Source organism: Neovison vison, chromosome 1, assembly GCF_020171115.1.
Source record: "Neovison vison isolate M4711 chromosome 1, ASM_NN_V1, whole genome shotgun sequence".
Lineage (NCBI taxonomy): Eukaryota > Metazoa > Chordata > Mammalia > Carnivora > Mustelidae > Neogale > Neogale vison.
In genome coordinates this window covers 218023730-218049006 of record NC_058091.1, presented here as the reverse complement: position 1 = coordinate 218049006, position 25277 = coordinate 218023730, and the positions used below count along the sequence as shown (strand labels likewise).

The 25277-nt window shown below is 45.2% G+C and overlaps 1 protein-coding gene across 2 annotated transcripts in view; it reads right to left on the bottom strand.

Moving 5' to 3' along the window:
- Window positions 1–25277, bottom strand: part of ZNF366 (zinc finger protein 366) — a 67722-nt gene that overhangs the window by 4211 nt on the left and 38234 nt on the right. The window contains exons 1-4 of one of the 2 annotated variants that reach the window (XM_044267399.1): window positions 21670–21743; window positions 15431–16776; window positions 11848–12039; window positions 2926–3100 (exon numbers count right to left, since the gene is read on the bottom strand). In XM_044267399.1, the coding sequence (XP_044123334.1) occupies window positions 2926–3100; window positions 11848–12039; window positions 15431–16762 (1699 nt within the window). In that variant the 5' untranslated portion in view covers window positions 16763–16776; window positions 21670–21743. Of the gene's footprint in view, window positions 1–2925; window positions 3101–11847; window positions 12040–15430; window positions 16777–21669; window positions 21744–25277 lie in introns of those variants that run through there. The other variant, XM_044267391.1, reaches the window with a different exon arrangement.

Genomic DNA, 25277 nt, shown 5'->3' with positions numbered 1-25277 from the left:
TAAAAACAAATTCCCAGGGGCGCCTGGGAGGCTCTGTCATTAAGCGTCCCATTCTTGATTTCAGCTCAGGTCATGAGTTCAAGCGGCACACTGGGCTCCATACTGGGTGTGGAGCCTACTTAAAACAATTAAACTAGATTAAAATAAAATAAAAATAAATAAAAGTAAATTCCCAGTAAGACTGTGGACAGATGGGCCTTGTTACAGATGTAGTTTACATCAGTATAACTCCTTTAAGGTAAATTGGGCAACACGTGCCAAAAGCTTAAAATAAGCATAGCTTGACTTAGCAATTATACCATTGAGGATTGAAACTATGAAAATAGTCAGACAGGTGCACAAAATGCATAAGGATGTTCATCACCACATTTTTTTTTTTACAGTGAAACTGAAATGATAGAGGTTTATTTAGAGACATAATAACATGAACCATGTGTAGAAGATATAGAGACCTACTAGTAGTGATGAAAAGGTATTCTATGTATTTTAAGTAAAAAACACATTTGTCATATACATATATATTTATAGTGTAGTCCCAATTTTATCTATCTTCATCAAAAAATAGCTGGAAGGGTTTATGTCAAAATCTCAAACATTAGGTGATTCTGACATTTTTTTCTTTTCACTTCTAATACATTTCTCATTATTTTCCATGAGCATATATTTTGCCATGAGAAAAAGTTAAAACTGTAAGAAAGATATTTTCATCTTGAAAAATATATATATACCACTTGGGGCCAAGGAGGCCACTCCATAACCAGGCCCCTGAACAGAAATAGGATAGAGAGGGCACAGAGAGATCCAAAGCCCCCGTGTCCAACCATGAGTATCCCTGCTGTTGGGCACAGCCCTGTGAAAGGCTCTCACTCTGAGTTTCATTTTGAGGGCCCTGCAGGGAGGGATTTTTCAGGAGCCAACAAACACATGGTAAGGCTCCGCCTGGTTTGATCTTGAAGGTCTCTGCTCCTGATAAGCCAGCAGCCAGGCCCTGAGGAGGAGGTGGGGACAATCAGGCGTCCAGGGTGGGGGCACAGAAAGGAGACAAAAGTCCAACTCAGCCTGCCTTATGATATTGTCAGGCAATGGAGATGTCTATAGCTTTGATCATATAAGGGGCACAGGGAGGATCTTTTTAATCTGACTCATGATTTTTGAGCCATTTCAAACACTAGAGTGAAAAAGTGCTAACACCTTTTGTAGATGAAAACATTAAAATTGTTGAAAGTCTTAACTTTCAAAGCATCTCTCTGATATATAGTGATCCTCTTTATTTTTCCAAAAGAATGACAGAGTCGTTAGGTGCCTTTTAGGATTTAAGACCCCAATTGGGGTAAGATACAGTGACCAGGTTAGGCTCTCAAATGGAGGACTGTCTCCTCATTGCTTTCTGTCCCCAGCCCCAGTGATTGAACAAACTTCACCTTCTGGAAAAATCCAGGCCTATGTTGGAAATTGGCTCAGACAGCTAGAGATGCAAAGAATAATTCAGGAGAAAACCAGTTTGGAGAAAGAAAACGGCTTTTGTTTTTTAACCAGAATTTTTTCAGGGTTTTTTGCATAAACTCTAGGCTTTGTTTTGCGATGGCCACAGCTCCCTGTCAGCCAGGAGCAGTGTGAGCTCAGTGGGTGCCATGAAAACCAGAAAAACTATAATCGTTCTGTTTCATGCTGTGGGTATATATGAATATCATATTTATGAATACGTGTGCCTATTTGACCACCTCTGAGAAGGGGAAGGAGAAGCAGCTAACATGAATGGATCACCCCACGTGTTCACCTAGTGTAGGGAGCACTGGCTTCATTCAGAAATTTGGCAGTTGGAATCCCAGTTCTGCCTTCAGACTCGGTGTTGGACATCGAACGCTTTATAACGCCTCTTGGTCTTGGTCTCCTCATATAAAACGGGACTAACACAGGCTAGTCTGTGAAACTGTGGGCACAAACAGTCTGTGCTGTCATCACAGCTGTATCAGAAAACAGCAGGTCATAGGATTTCGAAGGTTACATCACTGTGTGTGTGCTCTCCCATACATGGACCTTCCAGGGAGCAAAGATGGTCTCACTTCCCCAGTCTCTTCGTCAGCATGTAGTGTGCTGTTTGGAATAGAAGTGCATTTCTTGCCTGTCTGTTGAAGGACCAGTTGATTAAGGAACTAGAGAGCAACCTGCTGAATTTAGCAGATCGGGAACACAGACTCTTCGAGGCTAAAGGCGTGGGAGTGAGAAAATGAAAGAGGTAAGACTGTTTTATCAGTTCAGTGAGGCCTCAGTGTGGGAGGCGGTGGTGCTTGCTCTGCATACTGGCCAGTTAGCCCCACCAAGCAGGAAAACTGTCCCTGGGTGCCTCTGGTTGTGAACGCAGGAGACCTAGCCTGCTACACACACACTTCTGCCAATGAGGAGCTTACAGACTTGTTTCTTAGAAAGGAAAGAAAAATCACATGTTCTTTAACTGCAGAGCGATGAAAAGGACCTACTAAAGCCTTTAGGGTTGGAAAGGTCTGTGTTCAAATGTTGACTCTGCCCCTTTTGAGTTGAGCAGCTTTGCGAAAATCATGAAGCCTCCCAACTGTAAAATGGGGGTAATAGAAGTTCCTCTCACCCTGAGTTGTTGAAATATTGAAGGAGCCAAGACACCTGATGTGGTGTCAAGAGCCAAAACTAAAAACGGTACCGACTGGCATCATTCTGATATTCCAATTTCTCCTCTATAATTCACTTCTACATACTACCTTCAGATAGTGGCACTATATTTGTTATAGTCATGTTGTAAGCCTCTTCCTTCTCTGCTGTGTCTTGAAAATTATGATCCCTTTTCAACAATAGGAATAGCCCCCCAAGTAAAGCCTCCTAAAAACAAATTCAGCTCCCTTTTGTTATCCACTGGTCTCAGCAGCCTTGGGTGCTTCCTGGAGGAGAGATTACCTTGAGAATGGAGACCCCGCTCCATTACCCCATGCTTGACTTTCATGTGGCGTGTCAGGTTCCCCTTTAGGGTGAATTTGCTCGGACAGTAAAGACACTTGAAGGGTTTGCTGTCGGAGTGCAGGTGCATGTGACCCATGAGGTTGTGCATCCGGTTGAATTCCTTTCCACACAGCTGTCAGAAACAATGATGAGGGGAAGACAGGTCAGTTGTGGCAGTGGGCCCTGCCAGATGATCCCACTCCCGGGCCTGAGTAAGAATGGACGTGCTTTGACTTTGTGGGGATCCTGGCATTTGAAGTGACCTCCAAGTGAAAGGTCCCCAGTGACATCAGGGAGGGCCTGGATGGTGCCTAGGCTCAGAGGGGAAGCCGGTAGGGATGGACTCCTGAGATTGTGTCCCTATTACATTAAACATAAGGCAAAACTCGCAAACCTATTATAGCTTCATTTTGATGTAAGCTGTAGAAAAGGAGAAGGGCTGATCTGAAAAGCAAGTCTCCAAGTATGCTTCACTTTAAGAGTAAGTATATGATTGCTTGTTTAATGCTTATGGAGCATTATAGCATGGAAGATACTGTCCCAAGTGCGCTGTAGAGTATCACATCTAATTCCCACATCAGTCCCCTGAGTTGGGTACTATTATCACTCCCATTTTGCAGACGGACAAGGGATGAAGGCACTTTGGCCAAGGCACACAGCTAATGGGTGCTGGAGCTGAGAACATGAACTAAGGCCACTAGCCACCAGAGGCCATATGGTCAAACACCACACCATCCTGTGTCCCCTCAACATAACTTTTTTGTTAGACTGTATCGTGCAATGTCTTTCTAATTTTTTAATTGGCTTCTTGTGGGGACGGGTGTCAAAATTAGAAGAAACAAATAAAGACCTAAAGGAAGGAATGTGTCTTGTCTGTGCGCAGAGATTTGAAGTACTGAAAATATTATCTCAGCTATACAAAAAGTAAATGTGTTTTATTTGTTCCTTTCTTTTTTGTCCTTTTGTCATTTCTTTTTCCAACAAAGTGCAGATATGTGTTGGGTTAGAATGGTGGTTCTCCAACTTCTTTTGTAAGAAGGGTTTGGAGAATCCAGCCCTTCCTTGGCTGTGCTGAGAAAAAGAGAAAGAAGGTTTTCTGTCTGTGCTAAGGCCAGAGTAAAGGGAGCAACGGTTCCCTTCCCTCTCCAACCTCGGAGGCCCATGTTGTGAGGGCACTGAGATGAGGGGAGAGATGGCTTGGAGAGAGGTCTTGGGGTACAGTGTCCCCTGAGCTGACCCCAGTTTTCCTTTCTCACAGAGAGATATTTTCAGGGACAGTGTTGTGGATTCTGAATGGAATGTTTATTAATGAAGGCACTGTTTCATTCAGGCAGCCTTGGAAGTGAGAGTTAAGCTGGCCCTGCAAAATGGGTAGACCTAACAGTGACCTTGGGAGGCCAGCCGAAAAGAATGCTGGGTGGTAAGAGACAGCCAGCTGGGATGACAACTCTGTCGCAGACAATCCTCGCATGGATAATAACTAATTGGTTCTGTATTTGTAAATGATTCATATTTGGGGGTTTTAAGTACTTTTTTCCCTTTTAACATCCTTACTGGCAAGAATGAATTTGACATACTGGTGTCCCATGCTCGGTATTCAGAGCATCTGCACCCCACATTCATGGGGAAAAGGTGACCCAAGAGGGAAATGGCTGGGAGTGTTGGTCTCATTTTAATGTCCCGGGGAGAAGCCCTACTTGTGGGACGGACACTTGCTTTCTTTTATTCTCAGTAGAGACGATTTGGTAAGATGAATCAATCTGTGACTCAGCTTGGCACATGTGTGGAAGTTCTGGTACAGTACTGTTTATTAGCTTAGCTTAGTTTATCTAGTTCTCCCTCCTGGCTAGGGAGGAAAGCAAGCTTTAAGTCTAGAGATTCTGTATTAGGTATTTCCACTCATGAGTCTTTTTAGAAAAAGATTGATCTCCTTTGGTTTGTGGGATGGTTCCTGATTACTTGGGGTGAGGTTGCAGCAAAAGATCTGAAAACAGCACAGGCCCTGGGTGGTTAAGCATAAAACACATAGGAGGAAATGAGCAGGAGGCTGCAAGATTAGACTACTCTACTAGTCCAAGCTTGAATGGGTCTCATGGTAGTTTAATCCAGACAAAATTGAAGAGATGGGTGCCTTCTGGACTTGGCTCCTATAAAGGGGAGATTCTGCGTTTAGTTACTATCTCTAGTTGCTAAGGTATTAGAAGCTGGACTTGTCTGAAAGGGTTTTTATAAAGGAGATGGAATTTTAGCCTAACCTTGAGGAATGTATAGGGTGCTGTTTGTTTTTGTGTTCATACAGAATAAAATCTCTTCATTATTTTCGGGGACTTTATTCAAACTTAATCTACAGGCAACACAGTGATCACCGTTGTGATAATGACCAGCTATTTGTTGTTGCCACAGCTACTGTGACTTGAAGGTCAGAGGAATAATGCAGTTCATCTACTCTGAGGTCCCACTTCCCTTTCCCATTCCCCAACCCAACTCACTCCCACCCCAACACACAGAGAGGTATGTACACACCAGAATGGCTACTGATAAGTAATTTCCACATTCTTTCTTAGCTTTAAACAAGCCATGTTTTATGATCCTTTAACATAGCCCAATGTGTTTCTACCATAATGCTTTTCTGACTCAATTCATTCACTCCTAAACATCGTGGGACATTTTTAGTGATACAAGAGTATATCAGGACATTAAAGTGATATTGTCCCCTGAACTCAAAGCATATGGCTTTGGGGAAGATCCACAGTGGGGGATGGGATGACTGGTCAGCCATATTATCTGAGAATGACTGGTAGAGGAGACTTATTTCTGTGCTGTTGGTAAAGTTAACCATTTACATATCAGAGTTACACTTCATGGTTTATGGTAGTCTATCAGGCCCACCAATGGAAAGCTTTTGCAGGGTTGAAGGAGGGTGTGTCAACTCAGAAAGATGTCTGGGGCACTAAAGGAGCCCTAGGTTATTTTCTGAAATGCAAGGGGTACCTTCCTTTTCTTTGTGGTCAGCCTCAGGATCAAGCACAGAGTTATCCACACAGTAACACTAATAAATACCTAAGTATTTAGTTGCAGGAAGAAGCAAACAAGTCAGGAAAGTATCACTACCCCATGCAAAAATTCCAAAAAGCAGCCATCACCAAATCTCTTCCTTTCTCCCACTAAAATGCGTATAAGCCCTATACACACTAGTTCATAAACCAGAATCCCTAGTGGGAGAAGGATAGATAGGGATGAGTACTCAGGACCTGAGATACTAGACACTATTCACACCTCTGTGGTAGAAACCCTTAACTTCTTCCTTTCAACTTCTGACCCTTCCACAAAACCCTTTGGTCCTTGTCCAGAATATCTGGCCTCTTTTTCTTTCTCAGAAGGCCATCCTCACATGACAATAGATGATTGTAGAAGGTACTTTATGTCTGTGAAATTCAGAGTCCCCTCATTCCCTGTTAGTGAAAAGAGGCCAGAGAAAATGAACAGGGTGAATTGAAGATGGCACCCTTGGGTGGGGTTTGAGATGTGAGCTCCAAGAAGAGTCATTACAGTAGAGAAGGGGAAGTAGACGGGAAGAAAGAAGAAGAGTCGGGGAGGATAACCAAAATGCTAGTTTCTTCTCCTGGGAAATGCAGTCAGTCTATGTCTAGGCCCCTTATAATCATGAGATATGTGGCTAAGAGCTTACCCACGTCAAGACTTGCTGAATCATCTCCTGCCAAGGTCTGTGGGGGATTAAATTAGGGCGGCTGTCAATACAGGAAGCTCCTGGAATGGTGAAGTCTCAGATTTCATGGTGCGGGTGGTCATCTCAATGGGTCTGCCCCTCCTGAACTCTTAGTTGTTCTAATGAAGGGTATTCATGTGCCTCTGACTTCAAATCTCAGCTTTTTCATCAAAGACCCACTTTTATCTTTACTTTTTAAATGGAGGGGGACCTCAACATTTAATGGAAAATTGGAACAAATGTTTTGAACCATTCTTTAAAACTGGGTTGCATGAATCATTAGGTTTGGAGACAGCAGAGCAGAGAGGCGATGGTGAGACCACAGAAGGAGAGAGAACTTGCTCCATTTTCTCTTCTGTAAAATGTCGAGGACTATAATAGTTTCTTATGAAGGTTGTTGTAAGGATCAAATGAGATAATTCATGTAAAGGGCTTGCTAAACAGTAAATATTAGCATCATTATCATGTACATAGTAGTCTCTCACATTCTGGAAATCAAGAGATCTTTAGAGAGAAGAGTGTTTTTTAAACCAATTATTTGGAGGAAATATTAACAGGAGGACGAAGTAAGGAGTCCTTTGAGTAAACAGTCGCCAGGTCACTTGAGGCATACAGAAATGGAAGGAACTGTGTCTGACCCCACACTGAGAAATGTGGTTGGAAAGAGAAGATTCATCCTGAATTGCAGCCTTTGGGAGAGCCCTTTCCGTGGCTCCCCAATCCTCAGCCCTTTTAATAACTGGCCGATGCCCAGTTCACTTATCCAGATTCTGGCCTCCTCATACCCCTTCCCTCCCTGTCCAGGGCCTGGAGGCACCTCAGGCCACTTCCCGTGAGCTGCAGTGACAATGTGGACAGCCAGCGACACCAAGAAGCCGGCTGCGTGCAGAGACGAGGTGATGGCAGCAGGCCGCCCTGGGCCAGAGGCCCGCAGAGCCAAGAAGAGGCACGCCACTTCGTGCCAACCAGCTACTCTGAGCCTGAGGACTGAGATGCACCAGGAAGCCTGTGTTTTCCTATTCTAAGAGAAAAGGTCAAAGAGCCGAAGCCTGCAGCTGAGGAGAATGGCCTCTGCTCAGCTGCCCTTCCCTTACATTCTTCTCTCTCTCTCTCTTTTAATAAGAAGGGTGTTCCTTTCCTCAAAGGGAGAGAGAGGGAGGGAGGGAGAGAGAGACTGTAAACTGTCCAAAAGGACCGTGAGAAAACAGGAAGCTTTGAAAAGTACAAGAGAAAGCAAGATGAAATCTATTTGCAGGCGGGCCCCTGGGGACATGTGAGGCATTGTGAAGCAGGCAGTTCATACAGCTATATCCTTCCTTCTGCTGAGGAGGGCTGTGCTGCCAAAAGGCTGCTATCTGGTCACTGCCTTAACCCTCTCCATGCCAGTCTGAGAGCCCTGACCCAAATTTTTGGGCCCCTAAATGTCCCCCACTGGTTTGTCCCCCACGAGGCCTCCAAGAGCTGGAACAGGGAGCAGAGCCATGGTGGCAAAGGCGGTGGGGACCCTTTCCAAGGAGACCTCCTCCTCTTCTATCAACTCTGCCCTCCGCCTTCAGGCCTCTGCCTCAGATGAGGCTGCAGATGACCTGGTGACTCATAGCTTAGGCAGCTCCCGGCTTCACCCATCTCAGAGGAGAATTTGTCCCGGAAACTCTGGATGGCTGCTTTTCCTGGACAGGTTTCCCAAAGACGGCAGCTGGTTCTTTGCTATTATGGAGTGTGGCTGCTACAAGGATAGCATCCCGATCAACCCCTGCGTGCTTACGCAGAATCTGGGAAGCATATTTGTGAAACATGGCTCAAGTCTGCAGGCGCAGGTCTTTGGAGCTACTCCAGCTGGCTCCAAGAAGGAGGGAGTCCAAAAGTGAAGCCAATAGCAAAAGAGCCCAGAAGGGCAGTAATTTTTTTTTTAAGGAAAAAAAAAAAGAAATATAGAATGGAAAATCTTTCCTCTCCTCTGATTTTCCATCCCATTGTTAATGCTTAATCTCACAGTGAGTGAATGTTCTGCTTGCTGTGGACAGCTGTGTCCACTGAGCATGGGGCCAGAGAGAGCCAGGCCAGGTTATAACAGGGGCCGGACTTCTAGGTTAGCCAGGATTTTTACCCGAGAGAGTAGAATCTGTTACTTAAACAATCTCCCCTTTTTACAAGGTTTTGGGTCAAAGAGACAAAGCTAACTCTTGCAGCATGATTGGAGCAAGGTCTGCCTCTTTTTCCAGCCATGCCAATCATGAAAAGAGACTATCTCCTCCTTGTTACCCGTGAGAAACGTTGGGTTTCGTTTTCTGGGTCTCTTCTCCAACATCACTATGCAGTCAGCCAGCCACCCATCTCTGACTGGCTGTGAATTTTGTAGCGATGAGCACATGGCCCTCCAGCACGTGGCAGGACACCATCTTGAGATGGCCCAGTCCTCCAGTGGGATCTGGAGCTAGTTTACAAACACACAGAGCCCTGTCACATACTCTAGAAACTCAGACATGTGCTGAAATTCCTTTGAAATGAAGAAAGGTGATGACACAAAGAGGATACCAACCAGGGGAGCACTTGGCAGGAACATGAGACAGGGAGATGGGGAAAGGGAGATGCTTCTGACACCTTCCTGGAGGTAGAAGGCTCTTCAGTGAGGTGACTGACACCTATTCTTGTTTCAGAGATGTCTAAGAATGGAAAAGAGCCAACTGTTTGACAAAATACTCTTCAACAACAACTTATTTTCTCTACAGATAGATACACTCTCCTAGGCAGCCTCCTGTCCCATAGTTTGGTCTCCTGGGAAAACCAGGATGGTTTCTGCAGATGACTCATCTCATTCCCACAACAGGCCCATCTGCCACTGAAGAATATAAACTGTACATCATCTCAGAGCTGGTATTTCATCTGCAGGACTCTTTTGTGGAAGCTGGTGGTATAAGCATACATCCAGAGCCTAATGCACGCTCAAGGAGAGGTCATACTGAGTTTCTAAACCATGGAGTGGAACTTCAGGTGCCCGTTGAGCCCTGTATGGTGCACCATCACTGGGGTGGATGGAGGACGAGGGGGGGCATAAAACATTGAGCAGGACTAGCTCACTGATCATTGGGCCCAGTCTGCACTACCATGTGCAATCTTCTATACACTGGTACCAGAGAGACCCTTCTAAACCCTCAGATACCACCTGGTTCAAGAAATCCTCCAGGCTCCTCTGATGCCCTTGAGGTAGGCACACAGAACTGTCTCTGCGTCCCCAGGTCAAACCCAGCCTGCAAGCCCTTTTCCTGTTGCTGCTGTGCTCCCTGACATATCCCTTGTCTCAGAGAGATTTTCCACCTGGTTTAACCACTACTGCTGGACCTGAATTGACGAGGTAGAAGTGGGAGTTGGTTGGACTGAACATGTATGGAAGGGACAGCAAGCATGACTCCCTTCAGGTTTTAACAAGGTACAAGTTTGGCCACCGGTTGGTAGATAGAAAACCCAGTTGGTGCTTAAAACCCAAGAGTAAACTCAGTGTAATGCATAAGGAGTGACCGACAGTGCCTGTTTGCACCCCCACTGTAGGAGACAGCAAACCCCTAGCAGGCAGGAACAGCTCCGTTAAAAGCAAGGGCTCACGGGGAAGTGGGAGGGAAATCAAGGTGTCTAATGAGAGCGCAAAGAGGTAGGTGGAATCCCCAGGCTCATGCTGTCAGGGCTGGCTCCATGGACATGTGACCAATGCAGTCACACAGGCCCCGACTCAGAAGAGTCCTGAGTTTACCACCTTGAAATTCTTCATAATGTTTGAACAAGGGCCCTCACATTTTCATTTTGCCCCAGGCACTATGAATTATGTAGCCCCGTCTGCAGGCAGCTTCCTCCCCCTTGAGCTCAGATGACTCAAGATGGACATAAATTGACTTTCAAACCACTGGGAACTTGAAGGAAAAGAGGGGAAACATAAGTGGGTGGCAGGAAAGGGCTGGAGGGAGAAACCTCCCTCCCCCACCTCCAGAGAATGCTCATACAGGTCTAGGGAAGCTCTGGTTCCTGACCCCTCTCACCCTGTCCAGGAGCGGCCAACACAGGAAAGCAGTTTGCTTCGCAGGGGGTTCCTTCAAGGGGGGGGGCAGGGGACATGCTACAGAGGGATTAAAGCAGGAACAGCCCTTTGGATGGATGGAGCATATCATGGGGACCCCATCAGACACAGTGACTAAGAAGAAAAACTTCATTTCAAACAGAGAGGCTCTAACTGAAGTTGTGATTCCCCTTTCCTTCCCCCTCAGCTCTCTCTTCACCATGGGGATGACACGTATCTGTACATTCCTTGAATTAAACTACCCAATCCTCAGCAAAATTCCTTCTCACTCTGGAGGTGGAGGAGGGGAACAATGTGAGGAGGGCATGGGAAGAGTGGGGAAGATTCTGGAAAACCCAAGCATTTCTAAGTAATACCAGTCATTGTCTTGAGTTTTACAAATCTCCAGCTCCCATGTGATAAAATAAAAATCCAACAAGTTAACGTGATACAGACATTTTAATGAAGGTGCTCAGTCCTTGCCCTCCATGGTCTTAGGAACAAATGGGAAACACTTTAGATGACTACTCTCACCTTGACCCAAACAAGTATTTCTAAGGTCCTCAGAGGGGCTAACCTCAGAATCTCATTCATCTTGCCTGGGAGACCTGCCCTCAAATTACATGGCTCAGTCCAAGTGTCAGGAGGGCAAGAGAGGAGCTATGAGAAGGGAGGGGCAGTGCTAGAAGCCTCTCTGACTCCTTTCTCTATTCTACTCATTGGCTTGTAAGAAGAGGACTATACCCAACTGTTCCTTTCTAGAATGGGAACTCTCTGCATCACCTTCGCCCTCTAACAACCTCATTCCCCAAATGGGCCTTCCATCCTCAGACCTCCCTTACTAGCTCCCTCCTCCCCTGCACAGTCTGATTCCACAGTGGGACAAACAGGGCAGGCTTCTCAGGGACCAGCTAAGGCCTGGTGTGAGCATAAGTGGTGCAAGGAGGAGCAGAGCAGCAGATGTGGGGCTGGCCACAGACCTACTCTGAGCCTGGGTGACCCCACTGATGAAGCAAGTAGAAAGTTTCCCAGAGATTCTCCCCCACAGGGCATTAGCATAACCTTCTGAGTCCTCCCCACCCATATCCCTCCTGGGGCCCACTCCCACCTTGCATTTGAAAGGCTTTACATCAGAGTGGACGATCATGTGTGCCTTGAGGGTCTGTTTCTGCACAAAACTCTTGTAGCAGAGGTGACACTGGTAGGCGCGAATGTTGGTGTGGATCAGCACGTGTCTCTTCATGTTGGCCAACAGAGTGAACTCCCGCCCGCAAATTCCGCATTTGTGCTCCTTCACGCCCTGGAGGGAAGCAAGATTCCAAACATGCTGTGGTTAGCAGGTAACTCGCTTTCTTTCATCAGAATTATTGTCTTCATTTTTCTCTTTGCCACACAAGTCCATGAAAAGCTTGGTGACAGATGCGGAGTCCCAAATGGTGTGGCATTAGCCTTGTGAATTGCTGTTTTCTTGAAAAGTGTTGCTTACGTACTCTTTTTTTGTTTTCTGAAAACCAGGAACTAAGCCAGAACTTTAGAGGAAAAGAAAGCTACAACTCTTGTTCCTGCTGCGACAGGGGTTAATTCTACAGTAACAGTTCTGGGCATTCATAGGATTTTGGTAAGAGCACTATGGAATGATATGTGAAATGAGTCTATAATCCACCTTTCCTGATAATGGAAAAATAAAATCTCCTCAAGTGATAATGTCATTTCTCATATGAAAACCAATGTTTCCTTGCCTTCTCATTAATGGACTTGAAAACCCCAGAAGAACAATTCATATGCACACTTGAATAAATTACAACTGGATAATCACCTCTTGAAATAGTCTCCTGGGCTCCTACAGGTCATGGTGACCTCTACGTGATTTGGCTATGGAGCCTCAGCTCAGCTAGCTTCTGTCCTATAGAGAAATTTGGCAGAGGACAGCTTTCTGAATTAGAAAACAGGACAGAAGGAGACTTTCTACTTTCCTTGCTGTTTATGGAGAAGTGTTTGAATACTTAAGCATCAATGCCCTCAGTTGAAAGCACTCCCAGGGACTCACAGCATTATATTATCTATTCCTGACTCACAGTGCTTTCCTGATAAGACATTTGCAAGCCATCTTAACACAAAAGGACTTAACACAAAAGGAAAATGATGGCGTTAAAACTAAGGTTGTTACAGGATTATAGCAAGTTACTTAGCTAATAACTGTACCTTATAAAACATATATTATCTGGTATCCTTAGTGACCTGGGGAGAGAGGAGTTCCAAGTTTAGCTCTGAGTCTCTTTGCCTATATGTCCATTTCTTTAATGTGGGCCATGATAAGAAAATATCCCTCAGTTCTGGTGAGCCCATGGCATGCAAGGGTGAGTCCAGGTCTCTGCCCAGTCATGTATTGGCTGTGTAACTTCAGACAAGTTTCATGGCCTTTCCTGGTGATGGCTCTCCCTCATCTCAAGATGTGGTGGTGGGTCATGAGAATCAGGGACTCTTCCAGCTGGAATACTCTTGAGTCTAGATAACTATAGGTGAGAATGAATCTATGGTAAGGAAGAGACCTAAATTTTAATGGCCTCCTAAGAAGATGAATTTTAACAATGTTTTGTATATTCAAGCCATGAGTTTAAAATCTTAAAATTAATAAAAATTATGTCCTTGATGGGTTTTAAACATTTCTTCAGCATCTTTCTTCTCAAGATTCTATTATCCTGCAACCAAGGAGAAGAATCTACTTATCACTGGTTTTGGAATTCTCTAAAGAGAATTCAGTGTCCCAAGTAAAATTCACATGTAGGCTGGCCTACAACTCCAGTGAATGGAAGGCTGGACACAACTTGGGGAACAAAGGAAGTGTCTGTGTCACTAAGAGGATCAGTGATAGCACAGAGAGAGAGAGCCCATGGGAGCTGTCAGAAGTGAGGGAGGGAAATGAGGAGAAGGGGGACACTTGACAGTAGCGTTCAAGAGCTGGACTCCCGGATTCTGGGTGACTGTCCCATGCCTCAGTGCCTTCATCTGCAAGTCTGGAGCAAAGATACCCACAGGTAGGGGTGCCTGGGTGGCTCAGTGGGTTAAAGCCTCTGACTTCGCCTCAGGTCATGATCCCAGGGTCCTGGAATCGAACCCCACATCGGGCTCTCTGCTCAGCAGGGAGCCTGCTTCCCCCCATCCTCTGCCTGCCTCTCTGCCTACTTGTGATCTCTGTCTGTCAAATAAATAAAATAAAATCTTGAAAAAAAAAAAAGATACCCACAGGTAGCTCTTAGAGTTGTTGATGAGGATCAAATGAGAAGTAAAGCACCTGTGCCACAGCAAGTGTTCAATAAATACTACCTCTCATTGTTTGCTGACACTGTGGATTAAAATGTGTTTAGCTTCCTAATTCAAATGAGACATTTCAGATACCAGGCTGTTTTGTCCATTTTTACTTCATTTTCTACTATCTTACAGAATTTTTTTGTGTTCCAAAATGCATCTTTGGCTCCTTTTCATACATGTAGGAGCCCCTGAAATGAGCATATGGTCCCCTTTGTGGCTGAATCTCAGCACAGTTTCTTTGTTGATGGCTCCTGCATTAGGCAGGTGCCTCCGGTCCGGAAGGTGCCTTTGATAGGGCAGAAGCTGTTGGTATACTACCCACAAGGCAGCCACCCATTTCACCTCCGCCGCAGAGCCAAAACATGCCCATGTTGTGTCCTAGCCTAGCAAATGAAACTCATTATGGCAGAGTAGAGATACTATCTTGGCTGAGCAAAGTCCTCCACTGACCTTTCTGAATTAAAGAGTGCTTTAGAAACGCTGGCTTACTAGAAGTCTCTTCTGCCAATAAGCCACTTGAGGTCAAAAGTGTGAGGGTAGAGGTCAGTGGGGCAAAGTTCCTCTCTGGGAAGCTCGAAGCCAACCCAAGTCAGCTTAGCAGGGTAAGATTTCTGGGATACGACTGGGGCCTGGCCTTAGTTCATCCTGCCTGACTCCAGAGCTCTGCTTGCAGTCTAGGCTGAGCTTAGATCCCTGGGCCTGTATTTCCCCCTTAAAGACCTGAGCCCAGGGAAGATAAAACCAAAGCAAACAGAAGGATGCTATCTCATGCCTCCCACAAAAGACACCACAGGGCACTGCAGGCAACCAGCTGGGGACTCTGCTACAGGAAGCACAGGCCTTGCTGGACCCAGAGCCATATGCATTATGAAGCAGTTCTCACAGCGAAGGGAGAAACAACCCCAAATGTAGCCACTGCTCCAGCAGCAAAGGACCAAGAGAAGTATTTAGAAGAAGGCTCTGATGAGTGTATCCCAGGCACAGAGCTGGTTTTGGGTAAATAAGCCTAAGAACACACTCGTGCTAGTGGCCTGGATGAGGTTTCCAGACACCGAATTTTAGGGTTTATAGGAGGCTAAGAAGCAACAGCACAAGGACCTGTTGTTTCCTTCGGCCTTCCTCACCCTCCTTTCCAAACTGGCCACATTATTTATTTCAAGGCCCATCTTAGACTCTAGAAGGCTGGATGGGAAAGGCCCTTGCTTGCTGGTGTCTCAACTAAGGGGAGGAAGGAGGTGAGGACTCAGTGAAGCAACCCCTTGCCCCTCCAGTACAAAGCGGAGGGCAGCGAAGGGCCCCTGGCCCCCTCCACCCCTCCCCTACCCGGGGCTCTGAGCCTGCTCCCCAAGTGCCCCCCCCGGGGCCCGCGGAGCCCACAGTACCTTGTGGGTGAGCGAGTGCTGCTTGAGGTGGTGGGGCTGCACGAACTCCATGCCGCACTCGGAGCAGATGTAGGGCCGGATGTCCTTGTGCTTCATCATGTGGTTCTGCAGCTGGCTCGGGTACTGGAAGGTCTTGTCACACTCAGAGCAGCTGTACTGGATGGGGCCGCGGTGCGTGGTGAGGTGCCTCTTGAGCTGGGCCAACGTAGGGAAGTCGAGGCCGCACTCGACGCAGATGTTGTCGCGCCCGCTGGCGTGCTTGGCCTCGTGGGCCTTGAGCTCGCTAGGGTAGGCGAAGCCGCGGCCGCACACGCGGCAGTTGTGCGGCTTCACCTCGCTGTGCTGCATCATGTGGCGCTTCAGGTGGCTGGTCTGCGTGAAGGCCTTGTGGCACACCTGGCACTTGTGGGGCCGCGTGCCCTGGTGGGTGAGCATGTGGGTGTGCAGGTGGCTGAGCTGCTTGAAGAGCTTCCCGCAGCGCGTGCACGCGTGCGGCTTGATCCCGCTGTGTCCCAGGATGTGGGTGACCAGGTTGTACTTGGAGGTGTAGGACTTCTCGCAGGTGGGGCACTGCCAGCGCTTCTGCGCCCCGCCCACGTCCACGTAGTAGCTGTCGTCAATGCGCACGTTCACGTCCACCCGCTCCACTTTCTGCTTGGTCTCCTCGCTCTCCGGAGGTTCGGCTTTGCGTGGCAGCAGCGCTTCCGGGGGCTGCTTGGGCAGGAAGGTGTGTCGGCCGAAGGGGAAGGGGGAGGCCGAGGGCATGAAGAAGGGGAACATGAGCCCCGGGGGCACCTTGGGGTAGTACGGGTAGGGCGTGGGCAGGAACGGGGCAGGGGCCGGCTGGGGCCACACGGCGCTGGGCTTCACGGGCTCCTGCTTGACGGGCTTGCCCCCCAAGTGTTCCAGGGTGCGGTAGAATTGGAAGCCCACATTGCACAGGTCGATCATTTGCGAGTCATACTTGGGGCGCGGGGGTTGCGGAAAGAGCAGAGGGAGGCTCGGAGGGCCTTGGTTTTTGCTCTCCTCAGAGTGGAGGGAGAGAGGGGCCTCTTCCGCAGGGTGGTTGTACGGCATCTTAGTGGGCATGCTCTTCCGTTTCCGGGACCCTCCTCCTTCAAAGACCCCCGGGAATCCGTCTAGGTGTCCCGGAGGAGGCTCATACCGAAATTGGGAAAAAGGCCCCCGGAGAGCTTCTGGGAAGGGGTGCCTTTGGGGAGCTTTCCCTCGGGAAACCACTGGCTGCAGGCAGTGGGGAAAGGAGGGGGCTCTCTTCACACCCAAACTGAAGTGCACATCCTCATCTTTGATCATCTTCATTTCCTTCTGCATCCTTGGCAATTTTCCTTTAAAGAGAAAGAAACTTACTGTTTAAAAAAAGAGTCCTTTTTTCCCCTGAAGGGTTCTGGCTATGTATCAGTACTAATTTATGAAGAGTGATGCTTGTTTACTACTGACCCTCTCTTATCCTAGGGCTGTTTGAAGTATGATTTTTTTTCCCCCTTACAGACCCATTTCCTGGAGAGCCCTGGCCCCCTGGATTGGGACCCTAGAGGTTCAGTCTAAATCCACAGCCACAGAATCCTAGCTGGGGTTTGGCGGGGAGGGCGTGAGAGTACATTGAACTGGGAAGAAACCTGAGAGTTCAACCAGCCATGGTGCCCACTTAAGATGAAGTTACAAAAAAAAAAAAAAAAAAAAAAAAAATGAGGGTAGCAAGACTCAGACGGTTGAAGTGACATGCTGAAGCCCACAGCTGGGCAGGGCAGGAGTCAGAACTGGGACCCATTCTGATAGCCTGAGATGGAACTGTCATGTTAGTGGTGACTTATATTTGTCTTTGGGGTTGTTTGTGTTCTGAAGGAACCAATTTCCCCTGCCCCTCTCTGTCTTGGGGGCCTTGGCTTCTGGAGGGTGGGGAGTACTCAGGTCCACACAGGTGAAGAGATTTGCCTGCTTAACTGGGATCTCAGATTTTCTGAGTTTCCCACTCCAAGCAAGGTGTGCTGCTGGGGTATTTCAAGTGGATGAGGTCAATGGGATTCAGAGAAGTCTATAAGCCCATGTCACAGAGTCACCTTGGCAACTTTCGCATTTTCATCTTCCACCTGGAGCAACCTCAGGTGCAAATTTCCAAGATTGTGGATCTCTAAAACTGTGCTTGCCTCTCCTCCTTTCACACAGGTGTCCGGGTAAAGGCTGACTTTCAGTGATTCCTGAGGTGCGTGACATTTCGTTGCTGAGCCGGTTACTGACTGCATCCTGGTGACTGCATCAGGTATGTGGGGGAGAGCCTGTGAGCTGGAGTGTAAACCAAGGACTCTGCTTCCTTTCACGTGTCTCCTTGCCATTTTTCTACACTCCACATGTGGATAGTGGTAGAAAGAACCAAGTGGTCCTGACTCCACGTTTCCAGGGAGGCCCTTTGTACTGAAGTCCTCTGAGTTTGAATAGGACACCTAAGGCCCTGGCCCTGTGAGAATGGCTACATGCTGAGCAATGTAGGGTGAGGGTCCCAGGGGTGAGGGAACCAACAGCTTCTACTGATTTTCTTCAGTCCTTGATGGACCAAATGTAGATTAACAAGGACCTAGATAGTCCCAAAATTGCACATGTGTCTTCATGGGAGGATTGAAAACTGAAGCACAGTTAAAACAAAATGGGTCTTTTTACATTGGATTACCAATTCCATATACAGATGAGCCAACTGAGAGAAAAAATATGTGTTTTTATTATATGAATATTTGGGCATTACTTCAAACTGTTACATAAAATCATCAGAAAATGAAAAAATGATGGCATTAATCTTTGCTTTGTATTTATGTGGTGGTTTGTCTTCTTTCCATGGGTTTGGAAGTTAGTAATTAAGAGCAAGAGTTTGCTTATTTAGCACTGACCAGAATTTATTAGTTTTTTGTGTGTATATTTTCTTGTTAAGCAGGTATTAGATAATGCATGGCTAATGATGTCTGGTATCTCTATACCATGTGTTATATCTTCTACTAGAAAGCTACTTACGTGGAAGTGGATGTTACAACTAATTTTGAAATAGAAGGTGTTTTGGTATAATACATATTATTATTGCCTTTGTTTAGTATCTTTGTTTTTAGTTGTGATATAGTCCACTAATTGAGTCACTTTACTGTATTAGAAGTGACATTTTTAATACAATACTAATTTCAAAAGCATACTTGTTTTCAGTGTTTGCATTTTATCACCATCAACCTAGTAAGGCAAAAAAACATTGTTGAACAGAGATATTGTGTTTTTAAACATCAACAGAGTTGTGGCCCCCAAAGGCAGAGATTTTCTGTATATGCATTTTAGTTTCCTCCCTATTTTAATATGATTAAAATTTTCCCCTGTTTCTGACTTGTGTGTATACATACCCTACCCCTAAAACAGTAGTGTGCCTATTCTGGAATAAAATCATTAATTCAGGAGCTTTAAAAAGGCATTGAGATCCATCCACAGGCATTTTCCCAGAACCTTAAAACAGCAGTCCCCTCTGCATAAAGATCTTAAGGGATACTAGCAGTCCCTACAGAGGTCAAGGAGAACTGGATCTGCTTCCTCTCAGCCCTCTTGAGAGAGAAATCAGCCGTAGCTGCTGCTAGTTATTAATATCCCTGTCTTCTGAGCACAGGGTGCTAAGGAGAAGCGCTAAGGGGTAAAAAGAAAACCACAAAAAGCAAACTCATTGGGGGTGGGGAATGTTGAAGGGAAGAACAGGGAAAGGATGTTTTCTCCAGGAGGTTATTTATCTTGAAATCAGTGGACTTACAACTCTGGCCTCTACAAAAATATTAACAAACTCCTAGAAATCCTCAGTGTGGGCCACCCACAGACTCCCCTCTATTTCTAAAAACAAGTCCAGAGGCATCATGGCAGATAGGGATTCCCATTCAGGTGGCAAGAATGGATTCCCATTCAGGCGGCAAGAGAGATCTGAGTGACACAGTCATCTTCTTGGTCAAAGGCAGGCGACTGGGGAACGGCAGGCCCTCCCCTGGCCAGTAACCCATGGCTTCCCCCAGAAAACTGGCATGTTGTAAGACCGTTCCCCATTAGGATGAGCAAGACCATATGTAAAAAAGAAGAACTGAAATTGTAAAATAGCCACCTGTGGGATAGTTTGGAGCTTTGCTTTGGAGGCTGAGGATCTAGATTTGAATTCTTTGTGTTAGCAGCTATGAGGAACTGAGCAAGTTAACTTTGGGGCTTGGTTTCCTTGGGAGTTGGGATATCCCCACTAGGTTGTTGGAAACTTAAAATAGAGCATGTATGTGAAAGTGTGTTAAACACTAGACAGCATGGTACTCTCGAGGGGTAAGAAAGAGTGGACAGGAGGGGAGGTTTGCTGTTGTGATCGGTAGACTGATGCTGACTGACAGCATCTCTCTTTTCCATGCTGAAGTTCTTGGTCAGCCTCTGGGTCTCTGCTTTGCAGGTCAGAACATAGACTGGACTCATTAACCCTGAGTTGATCTTGTCACAGCAGTGGATGTGAACCACACTGCAACAGGCCAGTGGGTGAGGTCAGGACATGGGTATTCATTCAGTGTGGGGATCAAACTTCTGGTTTGAGACTACTCCCCCATCCCTTCTCTCTGACTGTCTTTCCTATTATGGTGATGGCAACTTACTGTCAAATGATTTGTTCAATAAATACTTATACATGTATACATTGTACATCTCTTAAGAGAAATGAAAGTCTCTTTCATTTGCAGATGTAATCTTGCAGTTTTCTGTAAATTGAACTTTTTTTCAAAATAAAAAGTGAAATTATACATCGTACATCTCTTAAGAGGAAAAAAAAAAAAAAGAACAGATGGGTTTGGTGAGTGGGGACCAAAGGGATGTCGTGGCTTGTAAGGTCTTCAGTCAATCTGTGGGAAGCTGAAGGATTGCCCCTAGTCTAATATCAGAGGTCACCTTCCCAGAGACAGGAGGATCTGTTTGTCAAACCCCAAGTCTCAGATACTTAGGACAGTGCTGAGCCAACAGTGGCCAACTGACTCTCACAATTCCTGCTAGACTGTGAGGGCAGGAACTGGGTCTGTTTTGTTCACCCGGCAAGTGCCGGACGCCAAGGAAATGCTCAAGAAATTGCTGTGGGTTGAGAGAAGGGAGGAAAGCTCTTGTTTTTAGTCTCCATATGGAACTTTTCAATATATAATTTTATTTTTATTTAGCCTGCAGATGACTTTTTGAGACATCCCTAATCAGAGCATGAACACACTCATAAACTCTCAGATAATTATTGTGGGAGGAACTTGAAATATACACCTTGTGTGTGCTATTTCTTACCCTCCTCAGTTTCCAAGGGCTGCCTTCCCTGACCTGATCCTCAAATCAGGGTAAGCCCTACATCCTGGCTATTTCCAGGATGCAAAGTATATGGAAGCTAATGCAGGGGAGCCATCCTCAAAGTGCTTTATAAGGGTCTGCAATCCAGTTGGGAAACAGATGCCAAAAAGGCCAACAGGCAAGAGTGACTAGAAAGACAGACCTTTGGGGGCACCTGGGTGGCTCAGTCAGTTATGCATCTGCCTCTTAGGCCTTGATCTCAGGGGTGTGAGTCAAGCCCTGCATGGAGCCTACTTTAAAAAGGTGGGGGGAGGCGTGGATCAAGAATGTGAAACCTAGACCAAGACTAAGTAGTCACCCTGTGCTCTTCCATCCAAAGGAGATATTTGGAAGGGTAGTAGCAGTCCACATTTTGTGCTGTGAAGTGAGTGTGGAGGTTTAGAATAATCACAGATTTTCATTGCTACTGTCCGAGAATGTCTCTGACTTTCTTCCTTGTATACTCAAATCACCAAGGCAAATGGACTGTAAATCAGGAAGCAAATAATTTCAGGAGGAAAATACTGGGTTGATCTGTGTTAGAAGAATCTGGGACTTAAGATGTCTTTGTTCATGGGTATTATCCACAAGAGTTAGGGATGAGGAAATGGGGAATGAAAGGATTTTAAAAACAAAAATAAAATCTCCTTCTGAACCTTGAGGGCCAATTAGAAACGCAAGGCCTACGATGAAACCACATTTAGTTTGGGAAAAAAAAATTCTTCTAATAATGCCCTTTAATCAGGAATTCACCTACTGCACTAAAATATAAATATTCCCCAGATAAAATTACTGGTATTTTGTGGTTCTCACTCGAATCTAAGGTCATTCCAGTAAATGGTATCAGAAGAGTCATGGTGAGTCAGCATGCCAGAGGCAGATCTGCTTACCTTAACTCCATAACACTGATTTTTGTTCATCTTGAAATTCATGGAAAAATATTCTCTCACATTCTTTACTCCTTGAAGCTTTCCACATTTCATTGGAAAATGTTACATCTTGCTTTTGGAGGCACTGGCTTCCTTTTTGATTTGAGAGAGTGGCACTTTCTTATGTGGTCTACCTGGAGCGCTGCTCTCAACAAAGATGGATGCAGGGAGGAGGTGGGCACTGAGGAGACATTTAAGATAAAGCACCAGTGCTAAGAGAAGCAAAGGGTAGGGTGTTGAGGGGGAAGGAATCAGGAAGGCAGGATGGGAGATATATGGATTCTGTTCATGCAAGAAGGTTTTGTAACATTCCTCCAAAGTGAGATGTTATTGGATCACTTGGTTCTTTGTGATTTTGATAACAAAAGAACTTCGAATCTTAGAATTAAACATTGTAATGATGGAACACTATTGTCTTAATATATATGTAGTTGTATTGCTGAGTTCTTCATCTGTGTATATTTGGCAAATAAGGATTCAGTCTTGTATTCCTGTGATTGGCAGGAATAGAAGGGTCTCTATGCAGCTGGCAAATAAGGCAATATGTTCCAAAGAAAGGAATTATCTGCCTTGTCACACCCTGGATTAGTGATATACCTAAAAAGAGGTAACCAGCTACCTGCTAGCAAGATCCCAGGTAGGGCCCTTCTGGATGGCCTTGGGGCCCTCATTTAATTTATAAACCCAAATTCCTCCCATTTTGTTGTAAAGTAATCTGTCAGCCTACAGCATGGTGGTCAGAAGATATTAATTGGTCATGAGACCTATTTACATGTAAAACAGTTAATTAAACTCACATAATTTATTTTCTTAGGTTTCTAGAAATCACCAGGACATTACATAGTTAAAGTCATTTAGTTTTTCATTGTTTAGATTGTCCATGCTGAGTATGCATATATACCATATATATTGACATGTACACCAAAAAAGTCTTATTAGAACAGTGACAAATTTAGCTATTAACGTGCATAAATTAAGTAGATGTGGAAAAAAATAAATAAAGAGATGTGGGTTTCATTTAGGAAAGTGCTAATGCCTAGGTCAAGTTTCTGGAAAGCAGGAGTGAATATAACGACTTGGGCCCTGGAACAGCTGCTAGGGTGTTGGGGTTATCTCTGCCCTCGTGACCCATTTAAAGGAAGGAAATGAATTGGAGATGTGACTTAGCAGTTTTCTTTCCCAACCCTCAGAGCTAACATATTTCTTATGGATGGAGCTGTAACTGGAATGTTAAAATTTTTTCCTCCTTTCTTTTGGGGGAATTATCCTTAGAATATATGTCAACGGTTTGTTTGTTTGTTTGTTTTTTGGTTTTATGTTTGTAGATGAAGTACATTTGATATAGCCCCTTCTAGCTAAGCAAATATAAACATGCATATTATAAAGCTTAGTTTTGTCTATCTCTGGGAATGATAGCATATTGTTAGGTAGGCCTTAGAATAGGTAGCTAATGCCAGAAAATATGACCCTCTGGCAAGCAAGGGTGGTAAGAATTAACACATAATAAATGAGGATAGCCATCTGTGGAAGGAACCTATCTTAACAGCATAACTCAAGGCTGTATTTTTGGGAGAGGGGTGTGAAGAACTGTTTGTATCTTAATTCTGGTGGTGGTTACACAACTCTATTTGTCAGAGCTCCTAGAACTCAAATGAATTTTACAGTATGTAAATTAAAAATAAGTTTAAAAATATAAAAGAAACATACCCAAAAATGCTACTCTGCACATTAGTATAAAAAAAGTAACTGAGGAGTGGCACTCCTCAGAAATACTAGTCAGGACTAGCAGACTTCACCCTCTAATCAAGTCTTATCTTTGGAATGTATCCAATAATATGCATATGATTTATGAAGAGGGGAACTCAGTTACAAGTATTTGGTGATCTTAAATATTGATCTTTCCAAAGGGGAGACTTTGAATGTGGCAGATATATCAGCTTGTTTGTTTGTTTGTTTGTTTTGTTCTGTATGTTTTCTGAACATACAGAAATGTGTATGTTATGGAGGCAGTCATGGTGCTTTAAATTACACTTCAAGGTCTAATTTTTGGCCCCAATTGCATATTCAGTAAATAATCTTCCATTGCTTCTCCAACATTTTTGCAGTGTTTGTCTACCATCAGTGGACAGGATCATTCTGGTCATTAGGAAAGATATTTCTCCCCCTTGTAAATCAATAGATTGGTATTGACATGCAGGTCCAAAGATAACTCTTGTGAATGAATCATTTCCTCTAAGAGTGATTAATGGAGTGATTTTATGAAATGGAACACATGAATGTCCAAACCCACAGACCCAATCCTGAGTCATGGCAGCCCCATCAGATGCTGCTATCCCATGAGTTCTATCTGAGCAGTCACCTGCCATCTGTCTTTTATACCTTACACTGGATATGAGCCAGACTGTCCCAAGATTGTACAGGACAGGAGGCAGAGAGAACCTCACCTACTGGAGGCTTTATGGAGATGGACACGTGAAACTCTCCTTTCTATCAAAGCTGGAAGAAAATGCATCACTTCTCTGACGCTTATCACATTTGTCTGTCTGACTCATTGACTAGTTCCTGTGTTGCTAGTCACCTTCCCTGTGGGTAGGTATCTTATATTTCTAACAATCTAGTTGGAAAGTCAGAAACTTGCCTGGTGTGTTAACTGTTGTTGGGATCCAGTAAATGTGTAGAAATTGATTTAATAAGTCCCACGTTTTAGCTTGTTCTTGTTCCCTGGTCCCTATTCTTACCTGAAAGAAAGAATAACTGGTTGACCTGCCCTGTCCCAGTTCATCCTAGGCCAACTTCACATCAATACACTGCCAAGAACAACTCTGGTGAGGAAGGTGGTTTAGCTAAGATATAGCAATTGCTAGGGTTTTGCTTTTCAGAAAGCACGGCCCTCTTTGCTTGCTGTGGGGGCAGGATCCTTAGCCAGTGTAGGCCGTATTCCTTTGACCCAAAAGGTGGAATTCCAGTCCTGTTACACTGAAATAATTTGAGTGAATGTGGGAAGGCTCTGGAAACGCCCAGTGATCAAATGCCACCGAGCCTCTAAGGGAATGTGTCACCCTAGAGCAGAACATGCCCACGTTCTAGCAAACAATATCCCAACAAGGCAGGCCACCACAGTTTCTCTCAGTCACTCCATAATTGCGAGTTCCCCCATGATCTGCTGGGCAAATGTCCATTAGTTTTGTGGAAATGCCCACCCTAATGGATCTTCAGTCTAACACTCTCCCCGCTGCGCTATCTCGGCTGCCTGCCCATCCTAATGGGCAAAAGGATCTGTGACCTCACCCTTTCTTTTTATTTTTATGTAGAGAAAAATTCCTGCTCTATTTCTATCTTCTGACACATGATCACTTTTTATCCTGGATACCAGTTTTCACCTCATACTTTTTAGTTTAAGGTCTTCTGTTTCCTGTTGATTTTTCTACTGATTCTGCTCACTAAAAGCATTCTTGGAAAATATATAAATGTATTTATTTCCTCATGTACTTGTACCCCTAGCCTGTCTCTGGAAGGAAATACAAGAATCTACTAAGACTGGTTGCCTCTGAGGAGGTACACTATATGGC